A 19,034-nucleotide genomic window follows, 5' to 3' on the forward strand; every position below is an offset into this window, starting at 1 on the left:
AAAGGCCCGTCTCCGCTCTTGCTTTGCCCATTGTTTCTTGTATATACTTTTAACTCCTGCATGAAGAAACAGTTCTCGCGTGGGAAGCTCCGCGTTTCGCCCTGACGTGTCCAATATATATCTGTGCCAGCGCTCCTGTATTCCCAAGTTCAATCTCCTTTTGTTCTTAACCGAAGAGGATCCTTGTTCGGCGAGTGACGACGTTGTCTTGTATTCCGGGCTCCTCGAGCAAGACCGCCCGCGTGCCGTTTTTCGACGTCGTGTATCTTGCGGCAACGATTCGAAGCCCTTGATCTGGCGTTCGGCGGAGTACACGACTCATGTAGCTTTTTGCTAGTTTTTTTTAAATTTTTTTTTATTTCTATCTTCGGTCGAGTCCTGATCTCCAGTGACGTTCTGCGTGTAAGCGCCGGTTTTGCAAAAAAGCAACGGTTGTCAGACGTTATCGCTGTGAAGCGAGCTCAGTGTACCGTTGTTCTGAAATCAGCGATACCGTACCTAAACGCAAAGTTCTGGTTTCGGCTTTGGAAGAAGAGCTCCAGAGTGTTGCGAAAGAATTGCTCGGGCCTATCTTGTGCCGCTGTGTCGTGTGGCGTCATTTGTCCTGACGGACAAGTCACCGAAATTCCGCGTGTTGCGTGTCTACAGCGAATGCGTTGTTCTGATAACTGAAAAAGCCCGGCTTCAAGCAGTTGTGCCAGTTATTATCTGTGGTTCGAGTAGAGGTAGAGATAGAGAAAAGAAAAGGGGAAAGGAAGCCTGTGATTTTAAGCAGAGAACTAATCTCATTCTGCTTCCTACGATGCGGTAGGATGGGAACGAAAAGATAAGGAAAGTTAGAAACATATTAAAGAAAAGACAAGAAGAAAGGAAGTTCCGGTTGCTCGCATGTCTGTCGCATATATAAGCGAATTTCGACAGCCGGCTACTTGGTTAAAAACGCTTAAAATCTTGTATTTGCATATATTGCTTCAGTCTGGTCTTGTCGTAGTTTCTTCCGCGTAAATTTAAGTCTGTCACGTGAACCTGCCCTCTCTGACAAACGAAGCAGGGCTGATACGGATTGCCTTGTAGACGGATGTCTACGTCATAGCAATATAACTCTCCACATAGAAAGAGGGCGGATGTCCAGCTTGTCTAAAAGAGAGGAGGGCTTCTGTATCTCTTTGCAAACGTGCTGGCATGTCACTGCCGTCTGAGAGATGTGCTAACATGTCTGTCGGGAACCGGTGGTCCATAGAGTCATGATGTTGACGCTTGTGCTTGGGATGCTTGCTATAAGGCTGTGCCAATTTTATAGAGCTGGTCTTTAGAAAAATATGTTTCCCATTCATGAAATTTTTGCTTTCATTGATGTTCTGAACTTCAAGAACCGTAAACGTTTTGTATTAGTATGTCATGTACAGTGCAGGACGTGCTCTGCCTCTCTGGTGGATGCTTGCCAATCGTGGCTAAAGCGAACTCCCTTGTTCTTTGTGCGCAGGCGCCGGCGTAACTGCGGGCTGTCGCGGCCAGTGGGCTCTAGCAGCGGTGCTGGCACGGTCATGAAGGCGGTCGCCATGGAGACCGTCGATGACACCGTGACCACGGAAGACCAGCTGGTGCCGCTGCAGGTCTTTGTGCCGGACCTTGTCATTCAGGTGAGCTCGATCGCTTCTTCATTTCGTTGCACCTGTGCAGGCTGTGTGCTCTTCCTTGTTTCTTGGTGTCACTTGCGACGACGCGTGAGCATAACCCCAAACCCTTTAAGGGGATTGATATAAGGCGTTTCTTGGGACCCGCGCCGAAATGAATACTTTTTTTTTCAAGGACGCGGTGAGTTCTCTGCACCGGCAGGGTAGCAGCTCTTTCGCAGCTTCCGGTACGAAGGCGAGTAATTAGCTTCATTTACACGGGACCGTAAGTACGACTAAGTGTGGCCGATGTTTGGCTAACGTTGCCTAGTGTAGAAGGAATGTTGCCCAACATTGTGCATACATTGGCCAATGTTGCCCAACGTTGGATATTCATTGGGTGAGCTTCAAGCGTCTTTAGGGAATGCGTCGCGGCTTTCTCGTTGGCGGGTCTGCGTCACTGTGGCAGGTGTGCCTACGGCTACAACCAATGGATGATGTACGTCTTTTCAGGTGACGCTACTGTACAGGCATGCTGTCGAGCTGCACCGTACGTTTCACTGGCTTCGCTCAAGCAAGCCTTGCAGGAAATAGTGCGATTAGATCGAACTGCCGTTTTGTTTATATTAATAACTTCGGCACACTGTCACTTTACGTGTGCTACGCGAGAACGATTTTTCCGTAAGCCTGTGAAAGTTTATAGGCACGAATACCCAAGCAACGTGAAATACCCAGTTTTATGAGCTTTTAGTGCCGTAAGGCGGTCTAGTTAGTTGCTGGAGCTCGTCACGTTTGCAGCGCGGACTTAATGAACACTCACACAGGAAGAAACAAGTATACTGGACGTTGCTGCAGGAAGCGCCGGTAAACTTTGCACCGTATTCTCGATCGATCATAAGAGACTTTTAGGGTGTCCGTTATTCGGGTAAATGCAAGCGGACTGAGCGTTTTACCGGATGGGCGGAGGCGCAGTGCCCAGCCACCTGATGACGCAGAGCTGAATCAGACAAACCCAGAGCTAATTGTGCAGTAACCAAGTGTATTCTACTTCGCTGCTGGTGTAAATTTTAGGCAGCAACACAATGACGCCGTTGCCAAAAATTTACACCCGCAGCGAAGTAAAACATACTTGGTCACTGCAATATTAGCTGCGTTTGTCTGGTTCAGCCCTCACGTTTACGCCTCCGCCCCTCCGGTGAAACGCCCAGTCCGCCAGCGTTTAACGGAATACCGGACAAGTTAAAACTCTCTATTATCGGGAATACTTTTACTTTTTCGTGGACTGCATATTAAAAGCGACGCCCTACTGTAGCAATGAGCACGTAGTCACTATGGGTGGCGTCCGCACTGCCACCCTCAGAGCAGCGGCTCTCTCAGACATTGCATAAAAAGGAGGGGGTAATAAGTGTAGGAACGGGTCAGCGAACTACCGTCTAGCCTGCTTACGATATATTAACAAAGGTCGGGAAGAGAGATGTGAGAACTCAAGTTGTATTAAGCGGGTCTGATTTCATGAAAGTTCATTACGACGATTCGAAAGTTCATGTTGGTTCAATTCGAATGGTAATGTTGGAGCGCAAATGACCTCCCTCGTGGGTGGAAAACACAGAACTCGTGAACACCGACGCAAGAGCCACGAGAACAGGGTAACGAAAGTGATTACGGAAACGCAGTTAGGTTAAAATATGAAAAAAGAAGAGAATAACTCATGACTGGTGTGCTGGGGACAATCCGCGGAGACATTTACAGTTTTATATAGATAAAGTCATACACGACGTAAATTGTTAAAATTACGTTATTATTGTGAATGGTTGCCACTTTGTTGCCCAGAACTTCAGAAGCGTGAGTTTTTGGCGCCGTAGTGAGTTGCGCTCATTTCCAACTGTCCTGAGTGAAAATGCCAGAGCTGGCCTTTGAAAGCCGTGGCGCTTTAAGCACTCTATATCCATATTCTGCCTCAGCCTCGTAACTGCTACGTCGCTGCGCCATTTTAGAGAGACGCGACTTTTATACTGTGTACATTTATATAGCAGCCCGCCAAATCTCCCACCGACGTCATTTGCGTATTACGCTCGCTCCGACGGCGGGGCGGGCGGAGCCCCGCGAAATTCCGTGGCGCGAAATGTCACGCCCGGCCACGCATTCGCATATCTGCGTACGTCTGTGAACGTTCGCGGAAAATCAGTGGCAAGCGGTGAGTGGTGCATTACCGCTCCGCCAGAGGGCGCGCGCTCTGTATATATACACGCCCCTGGCACAAACGGTGTCGTGCACAGTCGCCCAGAAATTCGCGCGCCTTGCGGGGCCGCCGGGTGCATTGTTGCGTGCAGAGAGAAATGATGGCGGCACGGCCGTGGAGCCATTGCGTCCCGTTGTTTGTGTCCCGGGTATAGGTTGCCTTTTTCTTTTTTTCTTTTCTTTTCGTCCCTTTCCTTTCTTTCGATATCGCCATCGCTACGTCACACTTTTGTTCGCGAGATTGCTAGGTTGCCCGAAAGTGAAACTTGGGGTCACGCCTCGTGTCTCTTTCAGCGGCGACGCACAAAAGGCACGAAATAGAGTTTGCAGTGCGCTTTTGCGCTGTGTGTATATAGTCCAGTTGCGAGTGGCGGCACAGTTTTGCTCTCTAGGGACGCGATATCGTGCGGCGCCCGCAAGTCGCAGCCGTGCATGAAAGCTGCATGTTTCGAAATGGCGGACAACGACGTGGTATTGCGAGGGAGGACCGCACCGGTGCGGTGGTTTATCTAAACCTTATTTACCGGTCTGTTTCATTTCTTCGAGGTATACGCGCGGTGCGGCTGGGAAAACCAGTTACAGTCACAGGCCGTGTACAGACCTCTCTACAAATGCGTGCGAGGGCACAAAGGTGAAGGGCTACACAGAATGGCCGAGGTGTTTCGACGGAGATTAAGAAATGATCCGGAACGCACGAATCGCTCGCGCCTCGGCGGAAAGCAAGCAATTGACCCACCAGCTGCGGAAAACTGCTTGGCGTGCGATACCGCGTTACGAAAACTGACGTTCCTTTCAGAAGTGGCGTCACTTTAAACTCTGATTGGCGGTCTTATAACCCTGCTACATAAACGTGTCTGAGCGTGCCTGTTGGCTGACCATATGCCGGTTTCTGGCGAACGCGAATTTGCGAGAAGCTAGAGTGTTGTGTTACAACCGAACCCACGTTAAATATACAGATTGTTTCATTTTAGCTGCACCAAGTTTTAATAATTGCCTGTGGCAGATAGCACAATTAAAATCCATGATCGCAAGTACTCGATGTGGCGGCCATTACTTCCACGAGAAATCAAAACGCCTAATTGAATAATTAACATAATCACGCTAATTAACCTTTAATCAATTATTTTACGGCACATCTTTCAATCTACGAATTATAGCCGCTGAGTTCGCAAGGCGTATTCACTTGGAAGGAATTCTCGGGACAGAAAGAGTTCCGAGATATGAATTTTTAGAGTGTCCGACGAAATGCATGGGCGTTCCCGTTAACTTTGTGCTTCAATGCATAAAACAGTGTTTTCCATATATATATTATCGTTCAGTACACAGCCAACATTATACTAACAGCGCTGCTCGTTTCAAACGAAGTCAAAAGTTGGTAGTATGGGATAATGTCTCGAAGAAAAAGAGCAGTGCGACCAATAATGAACGTGTTCGAGTATTGTATAATGAACTGGGTGCCCTTGCATTTGGCGACAGTTAGGAAGTTAGGCGTACTCGATAGTGCGTGGAGGACTTTACGTGACAGCCAAATAACAAGAAAGACACTTTCAAAGCTCAGCCGTGCTCTCGCATGAAGAGCTGGCGTCGGTCGAGTCTCGGGAGCTCTGCAAACGACGTAGCTAACTTAATAATTTAGCTGGAAGATCGCATTGCGACAAAGTACAGATGTGGTCAGAAGTTTCCAGGCCACAGCTTGCTTAAACACGTTGACTTCGTGCCCTGTGGCGTGTCATGTATCGTATTATAAGAGCCCCGAGGTTTTTGTGAAGACGGTAAGGGACACTGTTTATCACCACCCACACCTTCCGATTGCCAAAATTACTCCAGGGCCCGCGCCACTTGCTCGAGGGTTAACGTGTTCGCGCAAGCTGTGCCCTGGAAACTTTTGACCACCCCTGTACATCTTTTGGAATGGACGCAAAACGATGCACCACTTCGAACACACAGCAGTTTTTGGGTGTAAGGTATATTTGCTGAACATTTTATCGTCATAACTGCTCTGTGTTGTAAGTGGATTTCCAACCCTTCTAACAAGCCGCAGGCGATATGGCTTCAAAGCGACAGGCCATCGCAGGATTGATTGGCTCCTAATGTTTAACATAGCAGCTATTGTTACGGGTCAACTGCAAAACTCGAGAGTCTTGCCCCATTCAACTCGCCGCCGGGGGCGATGCCTCTGCAAAAGAGTTGCCATTCATTTAATTCGCTGCACGTTTTTAATGCTTAATATAGTGATTTATACGCTTCGTGCGAGCACGCCCTGCAGTGGTACAATGGGGCGCCTGCGGCGATCGCTCCTGTCAAGTGCACGCCCCTGCGACCAGTCGGTTGTGCTTCAGTATAATTCTGTGCAGTGAGCGGAAAGGCGAGGTTGTGACGCACCGGCTACCGCGTGCGGAAAGTGTGTAACTTTATCGACAGGATTACCAACGCCAGTTTCGAAAAAAAAAGAAGAGAAAAAATCCAACTAGCGACAAATCCACAAAATTAGTGAAATAGCAGCCAAATTGCGAGAAGATGATCGCCATGGTGTCCAAATTCCGTGCCACACACTCATATGTCTCGTCTAATCCATATGCTATACTCGGATATGATCACATGAGATATCGCGCAAAATAATTGTGTTTATACGAGATTATTGGATATTTGGTAGATGGGAGGTATTAGGTGATTTGATAAGAATACTCAACGTTGTATGAAAGGCTATTGTACTTGTTTAATAGTCTGTAGGGATATTGCGCTTTAGTGTAGCCCTCGGGACCAAATACTTAGCCTATAGTTTCATGAATATTTCTGCAAGACCAAGTGTTACAATATTACCGCACTCGGTATTGATATTTCAAGTAGCCAAAAAAATGTAGCCAGGAAGTTGGAAAGCCGTAATTCGTGCACTTAGTCTTAAAATGTCTCAAAGAGAACTAGTTTATTGGAAAATAGCGAAATCTAGCAAATCTGCTTAATGTCACGACTGTACCCAGCGACGTATCTAGGGGGGGGGGGGGGGGGGGGTTGAGAGGCAGACCTGGTCCCCCGTAGGATGGTTGTTAGTTGCATGCGGATGAATTTGAATTTAAATCAGCTGGTTCTTCTTCTGTGTCTGACGTGGTCTCGTAAGCTTACGTATATCTTTTTCATACTTTTGGTGTGAGGCGATGACTTACTCCTCGGTGATCGCTAAATGAGAAACACCGCGTGGTCAAGATGAATTCTGCGTTCATCACTGCGAGGTCTGTCATGCGTTGGCAGGTCCTGCCTTGGGACGGTAAACCCAATATCGCAGTAATTACTGCTCTCGCCACAGTTTTATCGATAACTTTGACACACTGGAACCGCTTTCGTCCGTCCATCGCCTGTCCAGAAGCCACAACTTCTGTCAAGACGGCTGTTGCCAAGTCAGTAATGTCGTCTTGGCAAGAGGTGAAATAGTAGTCTGGGCAAAGGTAGTAGTTCAATATTTATTTATTTATTTATTTATTTATTTATTTATTTATTTATTTATTTATTTATTTATTTATTTATTTATTTATTTATTTATTTATTTCAATACCCTAAAGGCCCTAGTGGGCATTACATAGGGGGGATTTCAGGTGAGTACATAAATATAATGTATAAACAATATAAATAGAAGACAACAATACTTAATACAAAACAGGAAAAAGAAAGAGCATGTTCATTTGAACCAAGATGTCCAGAATTGCACAGAAAAAAAATAATCTACAAAATACATTGATAACGAGTACACAGCGATTTGTTACATGGCCATTAAACCCCTGATCATCAATACATTGGAAAGAACACTGCATAAATATAGCGTACAAATTCCGCATATGAAACAAAGACAGGCAGATACAGGTTAGGAATGTTTTCCATTTTGTAAATAACCCAGCAGCGAAGAGTGAAACATTGAAGCATCTGATACCTCGGCTATTTTGGACGGCAGGGAGTTCCATTCGTTTATGCACAATACTGAAGGCGAATTTTGGTTCTTCTTCGTCCGGGCGAAAATGGGTGATACTTTGTGCGCATGATCGAGACGGGTTGAAGTATGAGGGGCGGGAAAAATGGTGCGATTGGGCGAACGTTGTGTTGCTGTGGTAAAGTGAGTAAAAAAACGATAGTCGAGCATGTCGCCTTCGCATGACAAGCGTAGCTAGATCAAGTTCAGCTTTTAGTGATGAAACGCTTATGAAACGTGAGTAGGATGACGTGACAAACCGCGCGGCTTTGTTCTGTACCATTTCGAGCATGTTAGTCAGACCTGTCAGGTGAGGATGCCATATGATAGAAGCATATTCTAGAGAGGGCCGAATCAATGATTTGAAAGCGTGCAGTCTTGTATCTTTATTACTGAAATGCAAACGTCGTTTAAGTAGGCCGAGCTTCTTGAAAGCCTTATTGGTAACATGCTCGATGTGGGCAGCCCAGCTTAAATCGGAAGTAAGTATGACGCCCAGGTACTTAAATGACTTGACTTTTTGTACTACTTTGTCATTTATTTTATAAGCGTTTGAACATGCAGAAGAAATGTTAGTAAATTTTAAGTGTTTGGTTTTTCGACATTAATTTCCATTTGCCAATTACTGCACCATTCCTTTAACCTTGAGAGATCAGATTGTAGTTCTGCGACGTCGGCCATGCAAGTTATTTTCTTTTAAATAACACAATCGTCTGCGAAAAGACGGATTGACGAACTTATGTTAGAGGCTATGTCATTTATGTATACTAAAAATAGGAGAGGACCCAGCACACTCCCTTGCGGTACCCCAGATGTTACTCGTGTCGGTTTAGATACGTAATCCTTAAGTTTAACTGACTGACACCGACTGTTTAGAAATTCCTGGATCCAAGCAGTCGTTCTCTCGTCGAGACCCAGACTACGTATTTTTAACATTAGTCGATTATGAGGAACACGGTCGAAAGCCTTTGAAAAGTCTATGAAAATGGCATCGATGTAGGCGGACATATGTAGGGCTGTGTGCAGGTCTGTCACAAGTTCGAATAGTTGTGTCTTGCATGATAATTTTTCGCGGAAACCATGCTGGGTGTTGAGAAGTAAATTGTTACGGCTCAGATGACCCATCACCTGTGAATATATGATGTGCTCAAGTATCTTACACGAAATGGACGTAAGTGAAATCGGCCTGTAGTTGTTAGGGTGATTTCTGCAGCCAGATTTGAATATAGGAACTACATATGCAGATTTCCAGTCGTCCGGTATACAGCCAGAATTAAGGGATTGCTGGAAGATTGATGCGAGCAGGTTAGCTGAATGGTGGCAGGTTAATTTAAGTAGTTTGGCGCTGATGCCATCTGGTCCGGGACTGGTTTTGTGAGGAAGCCGATTGATGGCGCTAGCAACGCCGTGTTCTGTAATTAGGATTGCTGGGAAAGGGTGCGAAAAGATCAGCTGCAACAGCGACAGTGAATTATTTAGTGGAAGTTCGTTAGTGAATACTTCAGTGAAGTGTTTATTAAATTTTTCGGCACACTGTTCAACCGCTAAAGTGCTGCCGTCTTCCCTCGTCAATACCGGTAATGAACGGATACTTTTAGGGTTCACGATATTCCAAAATTTTTTGGGGTCCGTTTTCATAAGGTTAGGGAGCGTATCATTAAAGTACTTGTCTTTAGCTTGGAGAATGACACTTTGTGTTAAAACAGCAATGTTTTCGTAGGCTGCCCAGTCTTGAGGACAGTTTGAGCGACTCCCTTTCCTGTAAATCCGTTTCTTCTTGTTAAGGGAACGTTTCACGTCTCGCGTGAATCATGGGTCATCTGTTCTAGAAGTTATAGTTACTTTAGGCACGCAAGCAGCTTCAATTTCTTTTAGTTTGTTCCGAAACAGGCACCAGTTTTCATAAGTTGTACGGTCGTCAAAGTACTCGTAAAAATCGGCTGAAAAATCCTGTAGCATACTGTTCAACTTCGTTATGTCGGCACACGTGTAGTTCAGTAGTTGTTTTTTAGTTTTTGATTTGTTTGCAGGTGGAAGTGAAACCAAGCAATGGACAGCCCTATGATCGCTGATTTCTTCGAGTACGCGTGTGTAAGCAATTTCAGGACTGTTAGTTAGAACTAGATCTAAAACGCTATCCTTCCGCGTAGGTTCATGTACAAGTTGTGTTAAGTTTTGATAAAGAATCAACTGAAGAAAGCGAATACATTCAGGCCGATTATTATGATTATGGGTAGACAGAGTGGACCAGTCGATTTCTGGATAATTAAAATCACCGCCTAAGAAGAAAGGAGAATTCGGAAATTTGTGCATGACTTGGTCAATGGCATCGCTCAGAAGATCTGTGAACTCTGAATTGCTGTTGGGGGGTCGATAACACGCGCCAATGACACAAGCGATGTGACCAATATGACAAGAGGCCCAGACTATTTCGAGAGGAGAGTCTACTGGGATAAGAGAGGGGTGGTATAATTCGTTAATCGCAATAACTACACCGCCACCTCGGCAGCCGATTCTGTCTTTGCGGAAGATAACGAATGAGGATGGTAACGAAAGCTCGCTGCTAGCGACGTCCTCCGAAAGCGACGTTTCGGTGCCGATAATTATATCTGCAGAACACGTGTGCACGATGGCTTTTAAAATGTCAGTCTTATGGTATATGCTACGAAAGTTAGCCAATAACATCGAAAATGAATCTATGGGTGAAGGAGCCTTGTGCTGTGCCGCTGTACATCATTCGGCAGGTCGTTCAAGTCCTGAAGCTTGAACCACCACGCCCCTGGCGGAGTCGAAATGGTAAACCTTGCCTTGTAGATGAAGTTTGTTAAAGCGCACAGAAAACCGTTCGTTGTCTGTGCGATGGCTCTTGGCGAACTCCCGCAGCTTTTTTCGTGCAAACTGAACACTTGGCGAAAAATCTTCAAGCCAAACTTTTGGTGACTCCAGGTTTTTAGGCTTGTATGAGTTGCGCAGGGCATCTATTTTGGATTTAAACTTTAGAAACTTAACAATGATTGGACGCTGAAAACCGGGACGACGCTGGCCAAAGCGGTGTGCCCGTTCAATATCCCCAGCTGTGATTTTGAGGTTATTAGTGAACAGATTCTTGACGATTTGTTCTGTTTCAGTGTAACCTTCGTGATCGCCTTCAGGAAGGCCTTTGAGGATGAGGTTGTTGAATGAATGAGTGAGTGAGTGAGTGAGTGAAATATAAGAATGAATGAATGAATGAATGAATGAATGAATGAATGAATGAATGAATGAATGAATGAATGAATGAATGAATGAATGAATGAGTGAGTGAGTGAGTGAGTGAGTGAGTGAGTGAGTGAGTGAGTGAGTGAGTGAGTGAGTGAGTGAGTGAGTGAGTGAGTGAGTGAGTGCCGCGAGAGTGGCGCGAACTATAGCGTAACGCCACGTTCTTGATAGTGCACTGCGGGCGCCGCTCAAGACGAAGAGGCGACAAAGAAAATCATTCTCGGACCTTTCTAAGGTGGCGCGTGCCAAATTGTCGGTCGAACAAGAGAGAAGACCGTCGCTGCACTCCGTCAGGGCAAAGCTGTCGAACACGAAAGCCGCATCGAATGCGGATGACAGCCGTGACGCACTTTTATTTTCTTAGCCTTCCTTTTCTCCGGCGTCACCATTATTTCCAGCTATACGGGAATGCTACAGAGATTCGACAGCTGCCAGTTTTAGTTGCTGTGTTGCGTATACGTGCGACTATTTTATCGCGGGCTCTGTTCATGCGCCTGACGCGGTTTCGAGTTCCCTCCGGCGTCCTTCCCATGGTGCGACCTCCGTATATAGTTTTGGCATCATGTTGTTATGGCTGCCGCAAAAGGGTGCGTAGTGTGGGAACGTGTGCAGCAGTTTCGCCGTTTCAGCGTTCGCGCTACACTGCTATGCTCTTTTCTGCCCTTCGTTTCACTGTCAGGCGGTGACATTTATCGAGCACCTATCGATCGTGCTTCGAAGCACACGCTTCGTGCTTCGTTTTTTTTTCGTTTTTTTTTTGCGGGAAATATGGCCCCAGCTCAAGGTTTCCTTGCGTCAATCTTAACAGCATCTGCGCATGCGCTTCTCAGCGCTTACCGGGCGCCTTTGGGTAGAGTGGTTTAACCCAGACGCCGCATCAGCAGAAACCACTGAGCTTCACTGAACGCTAGAACGTTACAGACATAACCTGGGACACTTTCTTCCACCACACCATACCCTGATGGTGATGATTTATTGGCATCCCTTTTGAAATGGGTCGGTGACAAATAGTCACCTAGCCTGCCCGATCTAATCAGGTATTCTATCCATGTTTTTTTTTTTTCATTCGAGCATTTCGCGTACATCTCCTTAACATTTTCCTTTCTGTTCCTCACAACTTTTCTATCTTGTACCGCTATTGATGTTATTAACGGACCAGGTCGTATCAATCTCTTCCCTGCTTTTTTTCCAGCAATCGTCTAAACGTCTCTCGCTAAACAACTACGAACTAATTCATTCCCCCGTCTCTTTTACTATTTCACCTCACACGCACTATCACTTGTCCCGACCCTACCGAGTCGCAATGCCCTCGGTATTACCACTCCACGCGGGAGTGCCCGCACCCTCTGGGCTGCCCCTCGATTCCTCTATCCACAACTTACTCCTGCAGAAGGTTTCGCTTACCACCTCAGGCCCGCAGGAGCAGCGAAAGCTGATCTAGCGGGCACGCGGAGTGCAGCGAACCAACGGAGCCCTGAACCAGAGGCTCAACCCTACGAGGAAGCTGCCCCACCCTAATGCATACTGCTCCGGCTGTCCAACACGCACGGGCCAATCACGCACGGGCCGATCAGTCACGACAGATTGCAATAGCATTCGACTATCTGCGTCGCAAGCCATCCGGAAACGTCTCTACGGCCTCCGAAACCGCGAAGCCCACTCTCCGCCTGGTTCACTCCTGCGGCGAGAGTCGGCGTCGGCGTAACCGAACGAACGACGCAGCGAAGGACGAAAGACGCGAGGAGGAAAGCGGAGGAGGAGGGTGCAGTAGAACCATGAGGCGGTAAGCGCACGAGGACGGTATGGCAAAAGCGTGAGAAGAAACGCGTAGTGCGGCGGCGATGGCTACGAGATGGCGCCAGGGTAGTGCGTGTCGTCTAGGAGGTCCGTCTGCGGCGGCTGCGGTGAATCGCGCCCACGCGCCACCCACGCGCTGACTCTCGCGATCTACAGATAAGCGAGGCAGTCACGCCACACTTCGCTCCGTTTGCAACGTGCCGCATGAGACATTCTTCGCGCCAGCCAAAATATCGCGAAATGGAAACATGTATGGAGCTGCGCTCAGATTTCGCATTAGGGGTTATCGTAATCGTCGGTGAATATTTTTCTTAATTTATTTCATTATGGATTTCCACTTACACAGACAATAAACGCAGGAGGTAGAGAAAAAAGGCCGCACAGACGTGGCTTGAGTGACCATGTGCCGTCCCCCTTTAATACATTTGGTTGCATGGCGTCAAACACGTTGCACGTTATACATAAACACACATGCAGAAGAACTAATGGAAATAGCTCACTCTTGGGAAACAGAAATACAGAAAATATTTAGTTTCTAGCGGCGCCGTTCAAACTTTCTCGGTTGAAGTCCTATACCGTTCACCTCGTCATGTCGACCTTTAGTGCCATCCGGGCGATGCCGACGGCCGGTGAAGTGCTACAGGACAGCCGAAGCTGACAAGAGTCGTCAGATACAGAAAACAATGAAAGGACACTTGCGCAATCTTCTTCATCTTACTGTGTGCTGCACCCTTTCTGCACATTTATTATCTAAGTACTCCGTCACTGTTGTTTCTTTTCACGTGAAAAAAAAAGGCATCTCTCTCTCTGATAAACATGCGGCGAAAAATAGATAGCTCGCATGGCGTCGGTACTCAGGAGATCTCGAGACACATGAGGCAGGTCAATACACATCGGTCGCGTGCCGTCGCATGAAGGCTTTGATAATCTTACTGTGACAGTAGTTAAGTGCACGAAAAGGGCGCTTGCTTTTGCTATCCGTCCGTTCCGTTAAGGTGACGACGACCGTTGTCGTTACCGACGCTATTTTATTGTCTTCGGGCTGCCTCCTCAATCCCAGCTTCACCATGGCCACAGGGCGAAACTTAGATCTCATTATCTCCACCACGTCGCTACTCTGCAGACCATCAAAACCCCAACAAACCGGCTTATACAGAATGACATTATGGCTGGCATGACATTGCCACTAGGATGTAATAGAATAGGGAAGGTAGCTTGGGCTAATCCTCTTAAGAGCCGGCAATCCCAAGATACATATAAGAAACTGAGGCTACCCCTTTCCACAGATGACACTCACATGCGTACCATCACTACCCTCAGCAAGTAAGAATATTAAGTCTACGGAAAAATGTAAATATAAACAAGAAAAAAAAAGTTGATTAGAAGAAGCATCTCATATATATGCGCTCGAGTTCACTAGTACAAGTTTATGTTCCTGTGCATTGAAAACAATATTATACGCGTACGCAAGAATTTCATTGTTCAAATAGTCGTGAAAGCAAACGCTCAACAATATAGTAGTGAGCAAGAGTCTACAAATAAAATCATATGAATTGGCTTGCTTTCCACAATGAAATCCCATAGAGCTGTCAAAGAGCGTCTCTGTTTAGCATTGCCGAAGTACCATGGAGGAAGTATTCAGGCGACAGAAAAATCGCGTCAGTCCAAGTTGATCAGTTTATTGTGGTCCTTCGGGGAACACTAGTTGTTCAAGAGCGCGAGAAAACCCTTTTCTTCTCATGTGCATCAAACAAACATTTATTCTCAACACAAAATCACTGGAAAGTCCTGATGAAGTCCTCCGTTTCCCCGACGTTGTTGCACTTTACGGAAGATGGAGAAATCGCTAGCCTAACAGGCCATGTTTTAGTGCAGTACAATCATGGTCGTACCTACACAGAGTATGCACACAAGCGCCGCCTGAACACGGCCCATTAGTGCCTACTCATTTCTTAGCATACTTCGTCTGCGCTTCACGCTGACATGACGCGACACGGCTTTCACAGTCGAAGTTGTAGCCTTCATATATTGCGCCATCCAAAGTTACGTCCTAATCGTGTACAGCGTCATCTTACCGCTGTGTACCCCGAGTTTATTATAGTTGCTGTCTCTCTACCTCTTAACGTCGTAGCAATCATTTGCAGCGCCTTAATGAATAAAACATTATACTGTCGTGTTACGTTGCGGTCTATAAGGAGAAGCGACTTACAACGCCTGCACACACTTCCTGGGATTCAGCCATTACGGCGAAACCCAGTCTGCAAGCGCGTGTCGTTATATATCTCCTATACTTAACCACGCCATGAGGGGGAGGGGAGGTGGTCAAACGATCTTTAACCCGGAAGGGAACGTGTCTTCCTCAATGTTCTCGCGTCTGGCAAAACGTCTCGCGCATGCTCCGTGTCGCGCCTGATCGTGCCCAAACACCATTACTCGCCGATGACCCGGCAATGAGCTTTTTTTTTTTTTTTCCGCCCTCCTCAACCTGGCGTGATTCTTTCCCGGCACACCGATCGCTAGTCCCAAGATAGCTGTTTTCTAGACCCTCCCGCACCCCCCTCCCCGCCTCTCTCTCTCTCTTTTTGAGCATTGTTCCGAAACAAGTGACCACACCCGTGAGTCCATTGACTTTAGTTTGCGCGTGATAAGCTGTCTTCTCATAACGCTTGGAGACTGGAAGAGTAGACGGTGTGTTTTGGCGCGAAAGCATCTAGATTCGGCTCGCACGGGAATTCAAAAGCACAGGCTATATCCCAAGTCTCGCGAGAAAGTAACGGTTTAGGTTAGACAGCACTAAAAATAAATTTGACGTCAATTGAAGCCGTGCACTTGCTGTTGCGTCAGGTACAGTCTAGCGCCTGCACAGACCACTTTGTCCGCGAGGTGTTGGTAAGTTCTAGTTTCTAAGCCGAAGCCGGTTAATAGCTTTCGGCACGCGATGAAAGACAGGACTGCAGCGCCGCCTTTGCCGCGTTAACTGAACTAGAGCGCCGACGGAAAAAAAAGAAAGAAAGAAAATGTAGCGAGCTGCATAAGAGCGTGCACGCGAACGTGTCCGAAGTAGTATGGCCGGCTCGCCGATAGATGGCGACACGCAAACCAGGCCGACGAGCCGCGTAATTTCAAAGCTGTCGCTGGGGCTCCCTTCCATGTTGGAGCATGTAATATGCACCGCAGAAAGAAAGAAAGAAAGAAAGAAAGAAAGAAAGAAAGAAGAAAGAAAGAAAGAAAGAAAGAAAGAAAGAAAGTGTATGGCAATCTCGGAAGAAAAGACATTCTGGTTTTCGGGAAAGGAGATTTTGGGTTTCTGACATGCAAGAAAATCGATAGTGGCAATTGACTAACGTTACCACGGTTCCTGCAGAAAGCGGAAGTCGTTCGAGAATCCAGTTAATTTACATAAATCCCTTCATTCAGGCACTAGAGTTAACTACCACAATCCGAATAAACAGAAAAACTTGAAGAATGCACAGAAAGCTCTTTGCTTTCGCACGTTCAAAGCCATGGGACCTATACTGACACCATTATATCGCTACCAGTGGGAGGTAACATATTTGGCAAACGGCATTGCTGTATACCGGCGATTATTAGTATTAGTATTAGCATCATTTTTTTCATTTCGTTTACTTTCTTCTTTTCTCTTTCTCACGAACGAAAGTGTCTGGATCTAGATCGCCTTGTTTCCGTTACAAGTGGACATCCTGAAACATTCTATATGCGAAAAGTGGTTTCGAGGCGGGTATGCTAACACACATAAAATTTGCATCTGCAGTTTGCATGTTTCTTTTTTTTTTTTTTTTTTTGGGGGGGGGGGGGGGGGGCTTGAATACGTAGTACACGACGACCCACGCAGAGTAAGTGGCTCGTCGAGAAATCACCACCGAAAATGACCGACTTTTGAACCGCTTACTGTGAAAGAAAAAGAAGAAAAAAGAAAAGAAGTGGCACTTTTGTATTTCAGATACCCTCGCGATCAGGAAAAAAAATACATTAAAGTAAGAACGCCGCCTTTTATAAAAGGTGCACAAGTCGAAGGTAATCGGCAGAATATGTATGAAGGCTTACCAATGCGTGTAAATGGCGTAACGAGATACTTCGCTGAAGTAATAAGGGAAACGCGTAACGTTCACATCTTGTTTCACATTTTGTTGGCATTTTACGCAATCATTATAGTGCTTACGCCGTGCATTAAGTGGTTTAGCCGAGTCATTTCTTATACGTACGAAGCGATCGCGCACTGTAGTTGACATCTGGTGCATCAAAGTTGGTCTGAAAAACAAACAAACAAGCAAAAAAAAAAAGAGAAAAAGATAACAAAGAATGCATTGTTAGACCTACAGTGCTGCCTCCGTGTAGGCTTGCATTCGTTAATTCCTTACTTCAGCCGTTTCCACCAGCCGCTGTTTCTCCTAACCAGCCTCTCGCGTTTCTTTCAATTAGTGTCAGTCTATATAGCTCCTCGCGCCAGCAAAATCGGGGGACAATCGTTACCGCTTCTGCCACCTTCGGCGTTGTACGCGTCCAGCTTTGCCTGCCGTGGGCGCGTTTGCATAAAGACTTAGTTACCTTGTCGTGCTTTTGGGAACGTGACGCTGTCGGGCAAATTTAATCAAGCCGTGTACACCAAACAACGCTTGCCGGGGAACTGGCAGTTTCAGCGCCTGCTCCACACCAGTGCTAATAGTTTTTTTTCTTTTTTTTTTCTCCTGCGGCCGGCGGGCGCTCGACAGGAGCTAAACTGTGCGCTCGTTGAATACTGCACGTCGTCTCCTCCGCCGGGCTGACGTGCGTCCCTTGCCGAATTTCGGGAGCGAAGCCTCTCCTGCTGCCGCCTTTGTCAATTATTCACCCTCGTGAATATTGAAGAACGTTGGCCAGCGAGACAAGCCGATGTTTGCTCTGTCCCGCACGCCTCTTTCATCCTCATTGTCCCCTAGGTGTCGCTGCTGTCGTTTCTGCTCTAGGCGTATGGGAAGTGCTTTCGTGACGTGTTTTTGTTACAACGCTGTTGCTCCTTCGTTGAATATATCCTAGCCGTCGAACATGATAGCCCTAAACTTATTGCCCGTCTTTCTCTCTCTGTTTTTTTTTCTTCCGCCCAGAAATGCTTCCACGTGCAGAAGGATGAACTGATATGGGACATCAAGCAGCATATCATCTCGTCGCTGCCTAAGGTGCGTATCTGGTTTGGTTAATTATTTTACGTGTGTTCCGAAATGCCGAAAGCCAATGACGTGATTGCGGCGCAAAGCACTGAAGTGCGGATAGACAAACGTGAGCTTAGAGGGGAAAAAAAAGAAGAAGAAACACACGCGCTGACTTTAGACTTCCGCAGTCACGCCATGAACTTAGGCCAATTTGCTAAAATGTCTATTCTAATTTTATGCTGAAAGCTAGACTTCGCTTCCAGAGTTGGGTTTGACGGCACCAAAATACATGTGAGAAAGTGAGAAAGTTGTACAGCAATCGCCTGAACTGAGATGCTAATAAAGGAAATGAAGCGGCAATTCTGCATTGAACTCGTGAGCCTTCAAGAACATCAGTTGGTTGCATACGGCCTTTCATTTTCTGACAGATGACTGAGGCGGTAGTGTTCTACTGTTCTCAAAAACAAAATAAAAATGAACTTCCTGATTTTCTAATGGGGTGAAATGACTGTGCGTTGCACATCATCAATTCGAACGTCAGAGTGATGTTTCATTGCGCATTTCACTGATGGTGAGTCGTTATTTTCAGTATTTCTGAAAGCTTCTATGTAAACGCAATACAAAAAAAAAAAACATAATCACTGTTTGCCATGATCTTTTACAAGAGCTAGACTTTAGGACAAAGTGCGAGACATGTATAAACCATGGCCTCCGACGACATCAAGTGACGCGCAATGTAAACGCGCCAATCTCTGAGGCCACGTGTCAACATAAGAGAATCGTGTTCAAATTACTAGAGGGAAAGTTGGCGCTGCAATCTTTTTGAATAACTTGCAGTGCACTAGTATAGATGCGTTGAGAAAGCGAATGGATGTGTATTGTATTGTTCATTGTTATTAAGTGGCGTTGCGTCGTAGCCTGCAAACTTTACTTTCTAGCATTTAAGCATCCTACGTTCACAACTAATAAATGTCAAAATAATAAGCGACGCTCGAAGAGACAAAGGCGAACTTTACAGAAGTTCCC

General features: G+C 46.3%; 1 protein-coding gene across 7 annotated transcripts in view; it reads left to right on the forward strand.

Moving 5' to 3' along the window:
- Window positions 1-19,034, forward strand: part of LOC119464580 (SH3 and multiple ankyrin repeat domains protein 3-like) — a 172,808-nt gene that overhangs the window by 118,130 nt on the left and 35,644 nt on the right. For all 7 annotated transcript variants that reach the window (XM_037725598.2, XM_037725606.2, XM_037725600.2 and 4 more), the window contains 2 exons: window positions 1,484-1,640; window positions 17,964-18,035. In XM_037725598.2, the coding sequence (XP_037581526.1) occupies window positions 1,484-1,640; window positions 17,964-18,035 (229 nt within the window). The remainder of the gene's footprint in view (window positions 1-1,483; window positions 1,641-17,963; window positions 18,036-19,034) is intronic.

The sequence above is a fragment of the Dermacentor silvarum genome, chromosome 9 (genome assembly GCF_013339745.2).
Source record: "Dermacentor silvarum isolate Dsil-2018 chromosome 9, BIME_Dsil_1.4, whole genome shotgun sequence".
Lineage (NCBI taxonomy): Eukaryota > Metazoa > Arthropoda > Arachnida > Ixodida > Ixodidae > Dermacentor > Dermacentor silvarum.